At 43.0% G+C, this 17,784-nt stretch overlaps 1 protein-coding gene across 1 annotated transcript in view; it reads left to right on the top strand.

The window, feature by feature from the left end:
* Nucleotides 1–17,784, top strand: part of TNFRSF21 (TNF receptor superfamily member 21) — a 64,514-nt gene that overhangs the window by 24,098 nt on the left and 22,632 nt on the right. The window contains exon 4 of the mRNA XM_069563351.1: nucleotides 13,271–13,536. Within this exon, the coding sequence (XP_069419452.1) occupies nucleotides 13,271–13,536 (266 nt within the window). The remainder of the gene's footprint in view (nucleotides 1–13,270; nucleotides 13,537–17,784) is intronic.

Below are 17,784 nucleotides of genomic sequence, written 5' to 3'. Positions count from 1 at the left end.
TTTCACAACTCTGCAGAACTTCCCCCTCTTTCCAGGAGAAGCAGTGAGAAACAAATTGTAGGAAGGGAATTGTGATTGTTTCTCTTATAAATATTTCCCCGAAGTTGCAGGGGTTGGTTGGGGACAAATGCTGAGTAACTGGAAGCTGTGCCCTGGATGTATCTGAACAACATTAATATACTTTTCAATCAGATTTCAGGAGTGACATAACATTTCATCTGAATTATTAAAGCCACCATAAGCAGTGTTCAGAAATGAAGAACAAATGAAGTGCATTAGGAATTCAATAATGAGTACTTTTCCACGTTTCTCTGAGGTGGGACTAGGGGGTGTTTGCTACTACCAACACAGGCAAGATCTTGAGGTGATTTGGGGGTGCAAATCACCCAAATAAACTGTGACTTTCTAATATAATTTTCTAACCTTATAAGAAGGGTTTCTGCCACCATTAAGTTTTCATCGTCCACTTTTCTTTAACAAAGACTGGGACCGTCCTTAGGCTTCCGTGGAGGCTCAGTCAGTAAAGCATCCTCCTGTCAAATGCCAGAGACACAAGAGACTCTGGTTTGATCCCTGGGTCGGGACGATCCCCTGGAGAAAGAAATGGCAACCCACTCTAGTATTCTTGCCCAGGAAATCCCATGGACAGAGGAATCTGGCGAGCTATCAACCTTACTGAATGCCATATCCTGTTCTAAACATTTTTATAAGTTTAACTTAATTTTCTTAACCCTATGAGGTGAGCTACTGCCATCGCCATTTTCAGTTCAGTTGCTCAGTCGTGTCCGACTCTTTGCAACCCCATGAATCGCAGCATGCCAGGCCTCCCTGTTCATCACCAACCCCTGGAGTTCACCCAAACTCATGTCCATTGAGTCGGTGATGCCATCCAGCCATCTCATCCTCTGTTGTCCCCTTCTCCTCCTGCCCCCAATCCCTCCCAGCATCAGAGGCTTTTCCACTGGGTCAACTCTTCACATGAGGTGGCCAAAGTACTTGAGTTTCAGCTTTACATCAGTCCTTCCAAAGAACACTCAGGACTGATCTCCTTTAGGATGGACTGGTTGGATCTCCTTGCAGTCTAAGGGACTTGCAAGAGTCTTCTCCAACACCACAGTTCAAAAGCATCAATTCTTCGGCACTCAGCTTTCTTCACTGTCCAACTCTCACTTCTATACATGACCACTGGAAAAACCATAGCCTTGACTAGACAGATCTTTGTTGGCAAAATAATGTCTCTGCTTTTGAATATGCTATCTAGGTTGGTCATAACTTTCCTTCCAAGGAATAAGTGTCTTTTAATTTCATGGCTGCAATCACCATCTGCAGTGATTTTGGAGCCCCCCAAAATAAAGTCTGACACTGTTTCCACTGTTTCCCCATCTATTTGCCATGAAGTGATGGGACCAGATGCCATGATCTTAGTTTTCTGAATGTTGAGCTTTAAGCCAACTCTTTCACTCTCCTCTTTCACTTTCATCACAAGGCTTTTTAGTTCCTCTTCACTTTCTGCCATAAGGGTGGTGTCATCTGCCTATCTGAGGTTATTGATATTTATCCTGGCAATCTTGATTCTAGCTTGTGCTTCTTCCAGCCCAGTGTTTCTCATGATGTACTCTGCATAGAAGTTAAATAAGCAGGGTGACAATATACAGCCTTGACGTACTCCTTTTCCTATTTGGAACCAGTCTGTTGTTCCATGTCCAGTTCTAACTGGTGGGAAAACCGAGGTGCAGAGAGTCACTTGCCCAGGGTCATATAAAGAAGTAGTGCCAGGTTTTAATCCCAGGCACCGATCTGACTCTGGACACTGCTCTCTGATTCTCAGAGTCTGGATTTATAAAAAAATCTTGATTTTAATTTTTCCAATGTTAGAAATTTCTAGGTTTCTGTGGTTGACTTTTTTTTTTTTAACCATGCCCAATCAAGAAAAATTTACTTCCCTTAGCAAAACCCAACTTGTTCTGAAATAAAACAACCATAAAATTGTCATCAGTAATGAGTTTGCCTCCACGGAAGCCACTCCGATTACCTCCTTTTCCCTTTTTCTTGGATTTCTTGCAGTGGAAGCATTCTCAAGCCAGGTACCCAAGGGCTGCAGGCTCTGAGGGCCGTTTGGAAACAGAAAAGCTGTTTCAAAGAAGTCTGAGGTGATGGAGTTGTGCTCATAGGAGCTCAAATCTGTTGAACTTGGTAGTGCTTTTCTCAGCCCTGGATGGCAGCAGCAGCAGCAGCTGCAACCAAGAAACCCCCCTTGCTTTGCCAGAAGCCTCCTGGACTCCAGATTCCAGACGGTCATCCTGTCTGTCAGCCCAAATTTCCTATGGCAAGTAGACTTGAAGTGTAAACACCGGGGAGCCGGGCTGAAGGGAGCAGATTCTTCCACTGACGAGGCTGCCCGGTCCTTGCTGTGTCCTTAGGGTTGCAGTCATCTCACAGGGAACAGGCAGGAACAGGCGGGCTGCCTTCCAGTTCCCCACTCCCCACCCTCTGTCTTTGCCACCTCTGCTTCCAGTAATGCTGTTTGCAGCAGACGGCACCTTTCAGTGGATTCTAGGATGTTTGAGAATTATAAAGCACACACAGCCATTGCAGGAGAAAAGCCTCTTACCGCAACAACTTCAAAAGCATTAGCTCGTGCAGAGTGGAGGGAGGTGTGGCCTCTGCCCTTGGAAGGCCGCTGTCCTCCCCAGGCCCACCCTATGGTGACTTCTTCCTCTAGACTTTAGAGGACAGTATTTATGTTTTATGGAGGAGGAAACGGCAACCCACTCCTGTTACTCTTGCTGGGAAAATCCCATGGACAGAGGAGCCTGGCTAGCTACAGTCCCTAGAGTTCCGAAGAGTCAGACACGACTGAACTACTGAGCATATTTGTTTTTGATGTATATTTTAGTCTCTCATTTATCTAACTAACAGTTTTTGAATTTAAGCTATTTGGGATACTGGAAAAACACATCAGCATTTTCACCACGTAGGGCGAAAATATAAGCAGGGAAAAAAAGTCCCTTACCAGTGAGTGTCCTTGAATCAACCTGGTCAGGTTTATGTAAGCAGATTTTGCAGAGGAGGAAGAGTTGCTAGAATTCTGTTGATTGTTCTTCACGAGTAATTAGTTGTTACCCTTGCAGTGTGTGTACAGAATTTGATGTGTTGGGTTGCTAATATGTCAAATTGTAAAAAGTAGGTGGGTTCAAGTTTATAAATTAAAAAGAAATTCTTACTATATTTTGTCAAATTAAAGATGCCACTGATTGTGGGATGTACTGTTTATACTCCAATAAGGAGAAAAAAGAAGAAGGCAATGGCACCCCACTCCAGTACTCTTGCCTGGAGAATCCCATGGACGGAGGAGCCTGGTGGGCTGCCATCTATGGGGTCGCACAGAGTCAGACATGACTGAGGTGACTTAGCAGCAGCAGCAGCAAGGAGGAAAAAAAAAACAAACACTGCAACCAAGCTATGGAAAGGCATTGATTAAAAACAGATCACTTATATGTAGAATCTAAAAAAAATGATACAAATGAACTTATTTACAAAACAGGCTCACAGATATGGAGAACAAATGTGTGGTTACCAAAGGGAGAAGGGGTGAGTGAGGGATAAATTAGGAGTTTGGGATTAACAGCTACACACTACTATATATAGGGCTTCCCTGTGGCTCAGCTGGGAAAGAATCCACCTGCAATGTGGGAGACCTGGGTTTGATCCCTGGGTTGGGAAGATCCCTTGGAGAAGGGAAAGGCTACCCACTGCAGTTTTCTGTCCTGGAGAATTCCATGGACAGAAGTCCATGGAGTCGCAAAGAGTGGGACATGACTGAGTGACTTTCACTTTCCCTATATATAAAATAGATAAACGACAAGGCCCTACCATATAGCACAAGGAACTGTATTCAATATCTTGTAATAGCCTATACTGGAAAAGAATCTGAATAAGAGTATCTATCTATTTGTCAGCCTGTCTGTAAATCTGAATTACTTTGCTGTATACCTGAAACATTATAAATCAGCTGTACTTCAATTTTTAAAAAGTACTTTCAGATATCTTTGAATGTCTAAAATATGGTGGCAATGTTTTAGCCCTAGTCCTGCCTCTTTTCCATAAAGTCTGACGGCCTGATTCTAACTGTGTTGTTCAGTTCTGAGTTTTTCGCTGTGGCCAGTTGGCTCCCTGGGCTCCTTTCTTGGTTCCTTTGGGTCTCCTCCCACCCTTCTGGCTATTCCTTCTTCAACTCCTCGGCTAGGTCCTCCTCTTGGACCCCACCTCTGAATAATGGAGAGCAGGCTCCACCCGCACAGATTCCCTCCCTGGGTGACCCATGGCTTTACATACCATTTATCCGCTGGTCATTTCCAGGTACATCTTCCCAGCCTGGATCCTGCACCTGAACTCAGGCAGAATGCCTCCCACCTGCCTGACGGACCCAGATGTCCAGTAGGCACCTTCCAGTTCAGATGGGAAAATCTGAATCCTGAACCATCCAGTCCACATCAGTTACCCAATGCAGCAGATAGCGCCTCCAGTGTTCCCCCTGATTAAAGTGAAAGTGAAAGTGAAGTCGCTCAGTCGTGTCTGACTCTTTGCGACCCCATGGACGTAACCTATCAGGCTCCTCTGTCCATGGGATTTTCCAGGCAATAGTGCTGGAGTGGATTGCCATTTACTTCTCCAGCGGATCTTCCCGACCCAGGGATCGAACCCAGGTCTCCGGCATTGTAGACAGACTCTTTACTGTCTGAGCCAGCAGGGAAGCCCTAAGCAGACCTTAAAGTCTGCTAGGTTGGGAAGATCCCCTGGAGTTAGAAATGGCAACCCACTCCTGTATTCTTGCCTGGAGAATTTCAAGGACAGAAAAGCCTGGTGGGCTGCAGTCCATGGGGTTGCCAAGAGTCGGACACGACTGAGCACGCACGCGTGTTAGAATCATCTTTAACTCCTTTGCTTCTTTCTCACCCCATATTAGATCCGTTAGCCAATCCCACCTGCTCTATCTTCAAAACAGATGCAGAAGCCGACCATTTCCCCTCCTTTTCTCAACCACCACCCTGGCCCAAGCCACTGTCACCTCTCTCTTGAATCATTGTCTTGACATCTTAACTGGTCGATCCGCTTTTGCCTGTGGCTGTTTTAGTTTATTCTTGACACAATGGCTAGAGTGATCCTGTTTGATGTAAGTCAGATAGTGACTTTCGTGTCATTGAAAAGTCAAAGACCCCAGTGACTTTCCATTGCATGCACAGCAGCAGCCTGGAGGCCCAGTGTGGTCTGTGCTCCCCTCCCAGCCAGTCAGCTCCAGCCTCCGGTGCCCACCATGTTCCCCATGGCTGACTTGCTCCAGCCACACCGGCCTTCCTCCCTTCACACCTGGTATTCTCTCCACAGGGCTCGCTCCCTCACCTCTAAGGCTTGATTCCAACGTTAGCTCAGTGGACCCTTCTCTGAGATACCAGGGAGCAGGCCCATATCTAAAATTGCAGCCCAGCCTGCTCCATCACTTTCCCTTTGCTCTCTTTTCGTCCCTAGCTCTCCTGGCTGGCTGTCCAGCACATGGAATATTTCATTACTTCCCATATCCCTCAACTGAATGTAGGCTTTACCAGGGAAGGATTGCTTCATTCATTGCCACTGCCCAGTGCCTAGAATTGTGTCTGATGCTCAGTAAGGGCTCAGTGCATTTTCGTTGAATGAATAAATCAGCATCTTCAGATACAGGCTAAGATGAAGGAAGAGGGCATTTTTGGCTTTGTGTTTTTTTGTGTGTGTTCCTCTGAGAAATGAAAAAAGGTTATTAGTTGTCCTCACAGCATCAGTGAAATTGATATCTTTCATCTGGAAAACCATCTACTGTCTTGACAGAATTTGCCCTTGGTAAACAGTTCCTCTGTTAACCGCGAGACCTTTGCACGGTGGTTTTTAGCGGCTCCCTAGATTCATCTGAGCTTGTAATGATTGCCCATTGAACCTTCAACAAGATAGTGATGAATTCTGCCTTGGAAACCACGTTAGGGTTTCAGATGAAATCGAAACAGTTCCCCCAGCTTTTCACCTCCACAGGGAAGGACTATTTTTAACTTGGGGCAAACCAAGTTCCTGGTGTGGATGAAGCAGTTTTCTGTGTGATGCTTTTGGGAGTGATCGTTATAGATACAGTGTGTTTTTATAGTTATTTTTTGACCATGCGGGATCTTAGCTCCTCCACCAGAGATCCAGCCTGTGCCCCCTGCAGTGGAAGCACAGAGTCTTAACCACTGGGTTGCCAGGGAAGTCCCGATAGAGCATGTTCTAACCATCCTATGACATGCTGGTTACTGCAAAGCACATTCATGTGTGGGGTGTCTGCTTTTAGGAGCATTTACTGTATTATCAGGCCAGTCAGACCATGGCTTGGATAGCTTATCTCTGGAGGAGGTTTCCACCCTGGTGGGACCTCTTTGCCTCATGAGCTCTGGGCTCAGATGTACAAACAGTGGACCCCCCTCCGTGGAACCCCTGGCAGAGGGACACGTTCTTGCACGACAGCTGGGCTCCTGTGCCAGGAAGCCTGGGTTCCCCTCACTGACAGCCACATGTTGGCCTAACTTCTGGTGATGATAAAGACTGTCGACCTGGCTAGACCACACAGCAAGGATGTGATAGCCTTTGGTCCCTTACATTCTCAGGGGTTTAAGTTACAGACTAAGGGGATGATAAATGGCGAGGGTGAGCAGTTTAGGCAAGAGGGACGGGATGACAGAATGGCTCCCATTCATTCATTCATTTGTTCAGAGATACTCATTGTACTTTTTATTATTGCTAGGTTCCAGGAGTTGGTGGGGATCATGGTGGTGAGAGCAGGCATGGGGCTCAGGCAAAAGAGGTCCAGAAAAGACATCTCTGAGAACATGACCATTGTAGAGGGCATCATGGAATGCTAAAGCTAGGCTTTTATTCAGATTTCTGAACTTGACCTACATTGCTCTATACAGACATTTTATGTGCTGTGTCCATCTTTGCCCTGTGTCTGCTGTTGGCAAACTTGAGATTACAACATGTGTTGGTGAAGAGCATGTTTGGGGTGAGGAGTCAGGCTGCAGGTAGAAGTGAAGTGGTTTTGAGCTCATGTGTCCTGTTTTCTACATGTATGTCTCAGGAGACTCTGTGTGTGTATGTGTGTGTGTGTGTGTGTGTGTGTGTGTGTGTGTAGAAACCAACACAGGGATAACTGTGGAGTCATCTATCCTGGGAAGAGTTTGTGTACTAATTGCCTCCATGAGAGTTTTTCCATTATTTGTCCCTCCTCTTCCCCCACTTCTTTTTCTAGAAGGATAATGAGAACTGCTGTACATTTCACAAGGATGGGAGATGCAGTGGAAATCTTTTTAAATGATGAGAATGTAGTACCAGCAAAAAGCTTATACTAAACACATTCATCCCTTCGATGTACTCATTCCTGTACCTCGTGGTTGTGTAGCATGGAATTCAGAGGGCTGTATCGTGGGGTCCACACGACCTCTGTTTCCCCCAGTTCTTTCATCACCGTTGTTTGTGTCTCTTCCAGAGAAAGCTTTACAGTGGCTTCTTAATGATGGCGCTCATTTCAGATGTTTATCTCCAAAAGAAAGAAGCTTTAATACTTTATTTATAAAAGTCAGTTCAGGTTGTTATTAAAAGAGGATGAACCCTTTCTTACATGCTGGCATTGACATGGAGCTTGAAAAGAAATGAGCCTCCAGTGAGGGTTGTCACCCAGATTATATCTAACTCAGGGTTTTATAATGTTTGGGAAGATACTGTGTCTTTCACGATAACCTCATGCCTTTTTCTTGAGCTCCCTCAGGGTGGAGCTGGGCAGTCTGCTCACTCAGAAGAGGGAGCCCCCAAGTGCTATCTTGATGCTCTGCGTGTGGCAGGGGAGGCGGCACTGACCTTTCACCTGTCCCTTTTTGTGAGTGGCTATTGTCTTGTGCAATGATGCCCCTTCGGACACATACTAGAAAGATTTCAAGAAACCCAGGAGGTTGGGATGCTGGAGCCTGGCTTCATCGTTCAGTGCCCGTGATCCTGGTGCTAACAGCTTGTCTTTGTAGAACTCCTACCTTTCAGATTCGTTGCTCCAGTGACTGTGGTCCAGAAGTGCAAGAAACAGAGGAAGGAGAAAACCAGGGTGCTTTATAGTTTTAACACTTGACCCCATCCATCTCCTTATCTGGCCTATGAAATAGGAAGTGGTATTTTCATTTTACTGATGAAGACACTGAAATCTTAGAAGTCATTTGCCCCAAAGTCACACAACTAACAGGTCACAGAGTTTGAAACCATATCTTGGGATTTATAAGTTCGTGATCTTTCTACTACTTGGCACCTTAAAAATCACAAGCCATTTCCCTTGGGCCAGGCCCACCTTCTCAGATGCAGCCCCTGGCTAGTGTAGCCCCTGGTTTATAGGACTTGTCTCCTTCAATGACTTCTTTAGAAACTTCTACCATTCCCCAGAGCTCCAGGACCTGCAAACACAAAAAAAGCAAAGTTAACCTCATTGCCCATCAGTCAGCCTTTCATGGGTTGACAATTATATTGCTTTTCAACCTAAGGAAAAAGAAGTTCGGCTAAATAAGTTAAGATTAATTCAACACCTAGTGACTGTCTTCAATGAAAATTCTCAGAACTCTGATGGACAGATGACCAGGACACCCTGCCAAGCAAAGACTTGGTCTCAATCTCAATTTCACTAGCATTTCACAGTGAGGTTAATCATTGGAATAGGACCTTTCAGTTTTGTGTGTGTTTCTTTTAACACAGTGCTTTTCTAAGTCTTTTTGCCATTTGATACTTCACTCTTGCAACTGATGGGAATGTAGTACCAGCAAAAAGCTTATGCTAAACACATTTGTCTCTTTGCTGTTTTCATGCCGTACATCCTGGTTTAAAGCAGTTTAAAATGCTACCATCTCAAAGGTGGCAGAACTACAGCACATGGGCTCATTTGTGTTGCTTATGGCTGCTGTCAGCTAACAACAGAATTGAGAACCTGCATCAGAAACTGTATAGTTCTCAGTATTTACTTTTGCCCTGTACAGAAAAAGCTTGCTGAAACTTCCTTTTTTTTTTTTTTTTTAGGGACCATAGTTTAAAGAACTATAGTTGGTATCCTCAGAGAAAAACTTTCCCAGCATCTGCTTGGTCAGTAATAACAGGCCAGGAAGAAGCACACACGTCATGGCCACCCCTGAGTGCATTCATATGTGGACTGTGCCCGAGGAGCAGAATTCAAGCAAATAATAATGTTCCTCTATGACACCCCATTCCACACAGTCCACAGCAGAGGTACCACTAGCTAGCTAGGCAGCCTTAAAACTGGTCATTAATCTTTCTCCATGAGATTCCTCACCAATAAAATTAAACAGTTGAAGAAAATTTATATATCCACGTAACAGTATGTATATATATGAGTTGTATATGAATACATGTCTGTAGAAGTGTTATATGTGTTACATATATAGCTTTAAAAGTAGTAATAAAATAAAAATAAATATCAAGTACAGTAATAAAATACAGAGACCTGTTCTCCCACCATGCAGCTTTGGAAGTTGGACCTTGTGAATACCTTTGAAGTCCCCTCTGTGCACCTGTCCAGTAATGCCCCCCTCCCTCCCCAGAGGTAGTGATCTCAGTTAATCATTCTACTGCATTTCCTATACTTGTATTACTGATTTTGCCTGAAACTTTTTTTTCTAAACAAAGAACACTTTCAGATCCCATCAAATTTTGTGCTCCATTGGCATGACTTCATTTTCTTGGTGCTAAACTCTTTGTCTGAAAATCTCACAAGGGCTTTCAGTCCAGCAAACACAGTTAACACACAGTGGCTGCCCAGTGAATACTCTTGAAATACTCTGCAGGTTTTTCTTTTCCCTTTGGTGGCGATGGTGGGATTGGGCAAGGTATACCTAGAGTCATGGGCTAGTTCAGACTGGTCTTCATCTGTGGTGGCTGTGATCCTGTGCTAGGCTGAGAGGCTGGGGTCTCCAGAGCCAGTGGTTGCCTTCTGCCTTCTTTGTCTTTATCGGCTCTACAGTGGGAGGGGCCAGGCTGGTTCACATGAGTTGACTCCATGTTTACATAGTAAAAGAATAAGGTGAAACATGATTCATGGTCCTTAAATTTAGCTTCCAGTCAATCTTAGTTGAAGGAAAATCTCGTTGCACCCATTCTTCGTGTTTTGCTTTTTTTTTTTTCTTTTGTAATTTTTGTGGCTGAAAAAAAGTATAAATGCTGGCTTTCGGAAGAAGAAGCTATTGTTAAGCGTAAGCCTTTTAAACTCTATAATTACTCCATAAAGCCTGTGTGTTTGCATCAGAAATGCATTTTGTCTTAAGTTGTAGTGCTCAGTGTATGGAGCATTTATAATGATGGGGTACTTCCAAAAATAAATCGACTCTATAGAAAATGTTAATCAGCTCATCCCCAGGGACCATCCTGAGTATCTCCACTGTACAAATGAGGAAATGAACATGACAGTTAGTGGTTTGCCCAAAGCCACACTGTCAGTGGCATCACGAAGACTTAAGCAAAGGTCCCACATACAAGAAAACACAGTCATGTTTCCATGCAAGACACTGTGGGCCTTCCTCACATTGAGCTACATTAAGATTCAGGGACGAAGCATGTTTGGAAGAATCGACTGCATCAACCACAAAGAACTGGTTTGCTTCTGAAAGTTACCTGTGGGGTTTTAAATAGGACTTTTTTTTTTTTTTTCAAGTCTGTTTGCTTGAAATCAAAAACTATGTATCGCTAAAGATTTCTATGAAAACTAAAAAGCAGTGGGTTCAAGTGTATTTCACACTGCCAGGGAAAATAGTGTGAGAAGTACGGTCATTTCTCAAAGTGTGGTATCCTACTTTTATAGTTTTCAAGAAAGTAGCCTGCTACCAGGCACTTACTTTCCGAAACCATTTTCAGGGGATTGGTTCAGGATATTCGCAGCCTTCCAAATCATCTGCCTCAGTAGCATGCTGTGACTGAGGAAAGGTTTCCTTGGCTATGCAAACCACAGAGTCTTCCATTTACAAGGACACTTCTGGAATTCTTAGTGCTCTCTTCTTAGGCACAAATGGATAGTTTATAAATATTTTCCTCAACAACGATTGGAGCAAAAACCGTTTTTTTTCCCCCCTCCTGACTAACCTCTGCTGCTGCTAAGTCGCTCAGTCGTGTCCGACTCTGTGCGACCCCATGGATGGCAGCCCACGAGGCTCCCCCATCCCTGGGATTCTCCAGGCAAGAACACTGGAGTGGGTTGCCATTTCCTTCTCCAATGCATGAAAGTGAAAAGTGAAAGTGAAGCCGCTCAGTCACTCAGTCCTGTCTGACTCTTAGCGACCCCATGGACTGTAGCCCACCAGGCTCCTCCATCCATGGGATTCTCCAGGCAAGAGTACTGGAGTGGGTGCCATTGGCTTCTCCAAGACTAACCTCTAGTTAATTGAAAAATTCAGTTAACCATCCTGGTAAATTCTTCTTCCTTTGCTTTCTTCCCCAAGCTTCACTTGGGAATGTGACTCCCTTTTTTTTTTTTTTTTTTTTGAGTAGTAAATGCTTTAAAGACTTTTTCTTCAAGATTTTTATTTTAAAAATTGAAGTATAGTTGATTTACAGTGTTGCGTTAGTTTCTGGAGTACACTGAGGTGATTCAGTTTGACGCATATATATTCTTTTTCAGATTCTTTTCCATTGCGGTTTATTACAAGGTATTGAATATAGTTCCCTATGCTATACAGTAGGACCTTGTTGCTTATCAGTTTTTTATATAGTAGTTTGTATCTGCTAATCCCCAACTCCTAATTAATTCCTCCCTCACTCCCTTTCCCCTTTGGTAACCATAAGTTTGTTTCTGCATCTGTGAATCTGTTTGTTTTGTAACTAAGTTCATTTGTGCCATATTTTAGATACCATATATAAGTGGTGCCATGTGTTATTTGTCTGTTTCTGACTTACTTAGTATGATAATCTCTAGGTCCATCTGTGTTGCTCAAATGGCACTATTTCATTTTTTTACGGCTGAGTAGTATTTCACTGTGTATACATATACCATATCATCTTCGCTAGCTACAGTTAGCCAAGACATTGTTAACTGTAGTAACTCTGATATCTGGGCATGTGAGTATGAGTATTGAACGATATGGTATTGACTCAGAGGATTCATTCACCTGTGGTAGTAACTACCAGAGCCCTTACTGTGGGGTTATAGTGGATAAATTTGGGCAAAGCCAATGCATAATTGCAAAGAGATGGTGCTTTATAGAGGAGGACACCAAATTTTGCCATGTAGGAAAGCCCCTACTTCACAGCAGGTGGATGCCAGGTACTTATCCTAGTTATCAGACCCCAAGATTTGATTTTGGCATTTCACACACTGATCATCAGATCTGGGAACTACAGATCCACGCTGACGGATTTACAAGTAACCGATGAGCTAGAAAGACTCGGTATCCAGTGAGTTGGGTTCAAAAGCCAACCTGCCTACCTTTGTGATATTGGGCAAATTATCTTACTTTTTTTCTTTTTTTTTTTTTAACCCAGACAATTGAAATGTTAATATTTTATAAAAATGTTCCAGGAGTTAATGCCTTCACATAATATCTGGAAGATAATAGCTATTGTTATTATACTGTCACTTTGCTGTTGTCTCCATTTATAGCTGTGCAAGTCAGTTTAGGAGATTGAATAATAATAGATGAGAAAGCTGCCCTTTGAGTATAGTATTTTAAAGCGTGAGAAGGAATGGGACTGGATCAGATGGGTGTTTGTCAGTTTGTGTCCTGGACACCATAGCTTTGACTCTCAACACCCTTTACCCAGACAGTGCGGGATTAACTCCACTTCAGTTTGAACCTGTGGCTTATCTTTTTCTAGATTTCATGAAGTCACCTTTTTTTCTTTCATCTGGGAGCCTCTTGTTTATTTGATTCCAGTTTTTAGCAGCAAATAAAGGAATCACCTTGAGTACTTTGAGTTTGGCTTTCAAAACATCTTTAAGGGGCGATTTATTATTCTTCCCAGGTTGCTCCTTCTCCTGGTTCCACTTTCCTGAGGTGACGTTTGCAGGAGGGGGGCTAGCTCATCCCAAGGATGGGCGGTGTATGCCAAGTGCTTCTAGAAGACACTGCATTCCCTTGATTAGAGCATGGGAAAGCATGCTTCTTTAAGTTTGTTAAAACAGAACGGCCTTCTATAAAGCCCTCATGTTTCTGTATTTTTTCTTTATTTTGTTTTGTGTCTGGTATAGGTATTGACATCCTGAAGCTGGTAGCAGCCCAAGTGGGAAGCCAGTGGAAGGATATCTATCAGTTTCTGTGCAATGCCAGCGAGAGGGAGGTGGCCGCTTTCTCCAACGGGTACACGGCGGACCACGAGCGCGCCTACGCAGCGCTGCAGCACTGGACCATCCGGGGCCCCGAGGCCAGCCTGGCCCAGTTAATTAGCGCCCTGCGCCAGCACCGGCGCAACGATGTGGTGGAGAAGATCCGTGGCCTCATGGAGGATACAGCCCAGGTAACGCAGCCCAGCTGTCTGTCCTTCCTACTAACCTTTAGGTCCCTGAGCTCCAGATTTTACCAGATATATGTCAGAAGAGAAAAGAACTGCTCCTTGCTATTTAGCTTCACACACACACACACACACACACACACACACACACACACACACACGCGCGCGCGCGCGCGCGCACATCTCTTCTAGGGCAGTGCTTCTAAGCTGTTTTCCATTAATCATCTAGAGAACTTTTAAAAAATTCTGGTGCTTGGACCTCACTGTAGACCAAATTAGAATTTCTGAGGACAGGCCTCAGAACGAGTACTTTCAGGAATCAGTATATTTAAAGGCCCTGTAAGTGCTTTTAATGTACAAAACTGAGAATCTTTGCCTTTGGGATGGAGCCTGGCATCAGACTGTACATCTAGTTCTATTCCTTTTTTTCCCAATTTACGGTTTCATTTTGCATAGCACACTTTGAACAAAAGTAAGAAGGAGGACTTTTTCCTATTCCCTTCCTCTAACAGCCGATGTTTTCTGTGATGTCATTTAAGAAGGCTCCCTCTCACCACCAAGTATCCTCGAGGATGCAGGTGAGGCTGGCAGTGTTTAGTAACAAGATTAATATTTCTCCCTGGGCTTGTCCAATCAGTGTCTCAGATGAAACTGAGGGGACCCGGGAGGGTGATTTATTTATAGTCGTTGGTCCATGAGCCCCGGTTTTGGCCTCAGAAAGCGTGGGATAGGAACCCTGGCTCTGACACTAGCTGAGTGACCAAGTATGTTTCACTTTTAACTTCCTCTGCCTCTGTTATCTCGTCACCCGAGTTCATTAAGACTAGGAGTAAAGGATATAAAATGCCTGACCTACTGAAGATGTTCTACATAGCATAGTTACAGCCATGATGTATTTACTTAGCCCTTCCTTAATCATAAGGTAATTCTCTGAAAGGCCGTGAATTAACTACAAGTTAGGCTATTGAATCATAGTTCTCAGATTTCGATTGAAGTTTTGCAATGTATTCTCAAGGAAAAACACTGCTGCTGAGACTTGATAAAAAACCACTTAAAATTTTAAAGACCATTCTGCCTGTGTTCTTCTCCAGTGGTCCAAACTCATTACCTAAAAGAGTGAGGGAGAGAGTGTTTTTCCCCTGATCCACTCTAATCTGCTATCATTCTGCACCACATTTGTGTATCAAGGGACTCAATTTTATATATTTAAGAAGTCCAAGTGCCTTCATCTTTCTATACTAGCAGTGTAGTGTTTCTTCATTATTGAAATAAACATTCATCAGGTGAATCTTTGATCTAAGTGACTGACTGGATAAAAGTTCGTTGGTGCTAATTGACTCTGAAGGTAGTCTTTAAAGCTCCTAGTATACTTTTTAAAATTTATTTTTAATTGAAGGATGACTGCTTTACAGTCTTGGTGTATTTTTAACTCCTTTGAAATGTGGAAGTTCAGAAAAAAAGATTTACTAATAGAGGCAGGGGTAAGCATTCAAAGGCACAGAGGCAGGGGTAAGCATTCAAAGGCACACACGGTGTCTTGTGACTTTCTGAGAAACCATCTCAATTAAATATGGTTCACAACTAAAATAAGACTTTGAGTAGCTGGATTTGGGGAAAGAAAAGGGAGATGATTGGCCTCCAATTAAATAAAATGATTGCAGTTCAAACAAAGGGGCTCAGGAGGCAAAACATTGTGCTTCCTTGGAGTCTCAGGTTTAAGGAAAGAACTGTTAGGGCAAGCAGCAGATTGAAGAAGGATTTAGATACTTGGGAATAAGTCACTGGATCACCTTGATATTGCCTCCAGAAAAGAGAAAATATAATTGATGCAGTGATAAGATTTGGTTAAATGGAATATTTAATAATGTGGAAGGATGATCACGAGGTATTGTTAAGGGTTCAAAAGAAGGTTTCTCATTAGGAAAAACAAATATAAACATAGGAAAATGAAAAATGCTGATATTATGCTATTAAATTTAGGCAGTAGAATTAGAAGTGATTTTTAAAATGATTTTTATGATGAAAATATTATTTTGTGATTTAAAACATTTTGAAAAATGACAGCTGAAAGGATCCACGAGAAAGATAAGTAGGGCTTTGTTTTACTGTGCTAACTCGAAAGAGGGAACCATCCTTGTTTTAATTGAGGAAGAGCCAACAGTGGTTTATGTGCCAATCCATTCTTTCTTGGGAGGACTGGCTGAGGTTTGCTATGTTGGGTCAGATTTGCCTAAAACTTATTTCATTTTTGGTTTCTGCACATCTGTCTCCTCTTTCTCTGTGTACACTCAGCAGTCATTTAGAATTTGTTCCTAGTCTTTAAGGTACTTACTTTTTTGGGGTGGTAATGACGGTAGTGGAGTATCGTCTACACCAAGTGACCTTGGCAAGTGACCTTGGTATGTTTCTCTGATGGTTCCATTGAGTTCCATCAATGGAGCACTTGCTTTATTCCAGGCTCTGTCCTAGGTCCTGGGAAAGGTGGGCCCAAAGATGCAGATTCCATGGAGGAGACTGCATGCCAGGGAGAATAATTTTTTCCTTGTTCATATCTCCTCCATATATATAAAATATTCTAGTATCTATTTTTTTCCGGTTTCTTTTTTAAGAGACAGTAGCACCAAAACATTCTGTAGCTTTCTCCTTGGTTCTAGTGTGGCCTGCATTTTGAGATGGAGGCTGAGAAGGCAGAAGCTTCTTGTTCCATGTTTTAATTATGTCCATCATTGTCTGGCAGTGTTGGGGACCCAGCTCTGATTCTAATTTTAATAGCCAATGAGCATGGATTTCTGGTTGCCAGCTCTTATTAATGGCGCAGCTTGTTCCTAGTTTATCTCTGAGATTTGTGGAGTCAAACAAGAGAATCAGAGAACACAGGGGGCCTAATTGAGACTTAGTTTTTCCATTTTCTGGTGGATTTGTATTCCATGTGTATGGTGGTACTGCTGGCAATTTGAGACTTTGCCCCAGGAGTTAATGGGCCCTTAATGTGTAAAAATGACTGTGTGTGTGTGTTTAAAATGGTTAATGTTTTCTTCCTGTTCATGAGCCTGAGAACACCTATGTAATGTTCCACTCAGAGGATTGGTCCCGGTGTTCCTTTTGGTTACCTCTGTCAGGAACAGCTAGTCCATTATTAACCTTGGTGGCCTGTTAGCCATTTATGTATTAAACATATCCAGAGTCTGACATAAAAACAAAATTATGCATTAACAAATTATAAGTACAATTTACTTTATGGTGTACGGTTCTTTGAATTTTTTTAAAGACCATTTTTTAGAGCAGTTTTAGGTTTAAAACAAAATTGAGAGGGAAGTTACATGCACCATCTCCCCCTCATTCACCATTATCAGTATCAGTCAAAAGAGGGGTATCAGGGTATCCGTCAAAAGAGTTTTTACTGAGAGGGAACCTATAATGACATGTCATAATCACCCGAAGTCCACAGTTTACCTTAGCGTTCACTCTCGCTGGACGTGTCCTGTGGGTCTGGGTAAATGATGCGTGTCTATCATTATCATACAGAATATTTTCACTGGCCAAGAAATTCTCCACGGGTTACCCATTTCTCTCTTCCCCACTACCCACACCTCCCCGCCATCAACCGCTAACCCTTCTCAGTGTCTCTTACAGTTTGGCCTTTTCAGAATGTCATGTAGTTGGAATTATGGGGTGTTTTGCCTTCAGACTGACTTCTTCCACTCAGTCGTCTGCATTTAAGCTTCCCAGATACTGGGGGTGGAGGGTGGATGGACTGGGAGACTGGGATTGAAATATATATGCTATTGATGTTGTTGTTTAGTTGCTAACTTGTGCCTGACTCTTTGTGACCCCCCCTAGACTGTACCCTCAGAGAAGGCTGTTTATGTCTGTTTATGACTTGATAACTGATTTGTTTTTAGTGCTGCTTCATTGTCTGGGTGTATCCCAGTTTATTTATTCATTCGCTTGCCTGACTCTTTTCTTATCAGAAGTGTGGCCCAAGTTTCTCAGTACGCTCTTCTTTCAAGTTCAATATCAAAATGGACCCCAGCCTTCCAGAATCATCTCTATTCTTTCTTTCCCAGGCATGAACTTTTGAGAGAATCAGCAAAGGACAGTAGTTGGAAATTACTTGGACTTTGCCCGAACTCTTTAAAAAACAAAACAAAAGCCTAATACAACTTTCCAAATTGTATGCTGTCTATTTTTTCCATCCTTTAACTTTTTTTTATCTGCATCTTATAAAGAAAGCCTTTTGTAAGTAAATATATT

The sequence above is a fragment of the Ovis canadensis genome, chromosome 20, assembly GCF_042477335.2.
Source record: "Ovis canadensis isolate MfBH-ARS-UI-01 breed Bighorn chromosome 20, ARS-UI_OviCan_v2, whole genome shotgun sequence".
NCBI lineage: Eukaryota > Metazoa > Chordata > Mammalia > Artiodactyla > Bovidae > Ovis > Ovis canadensis.
The sequence above is the reverse complement of the archived record's forward strand: the minus strand, read 5'-3'. Positions and strand labels throughout refer to the sequence as shown.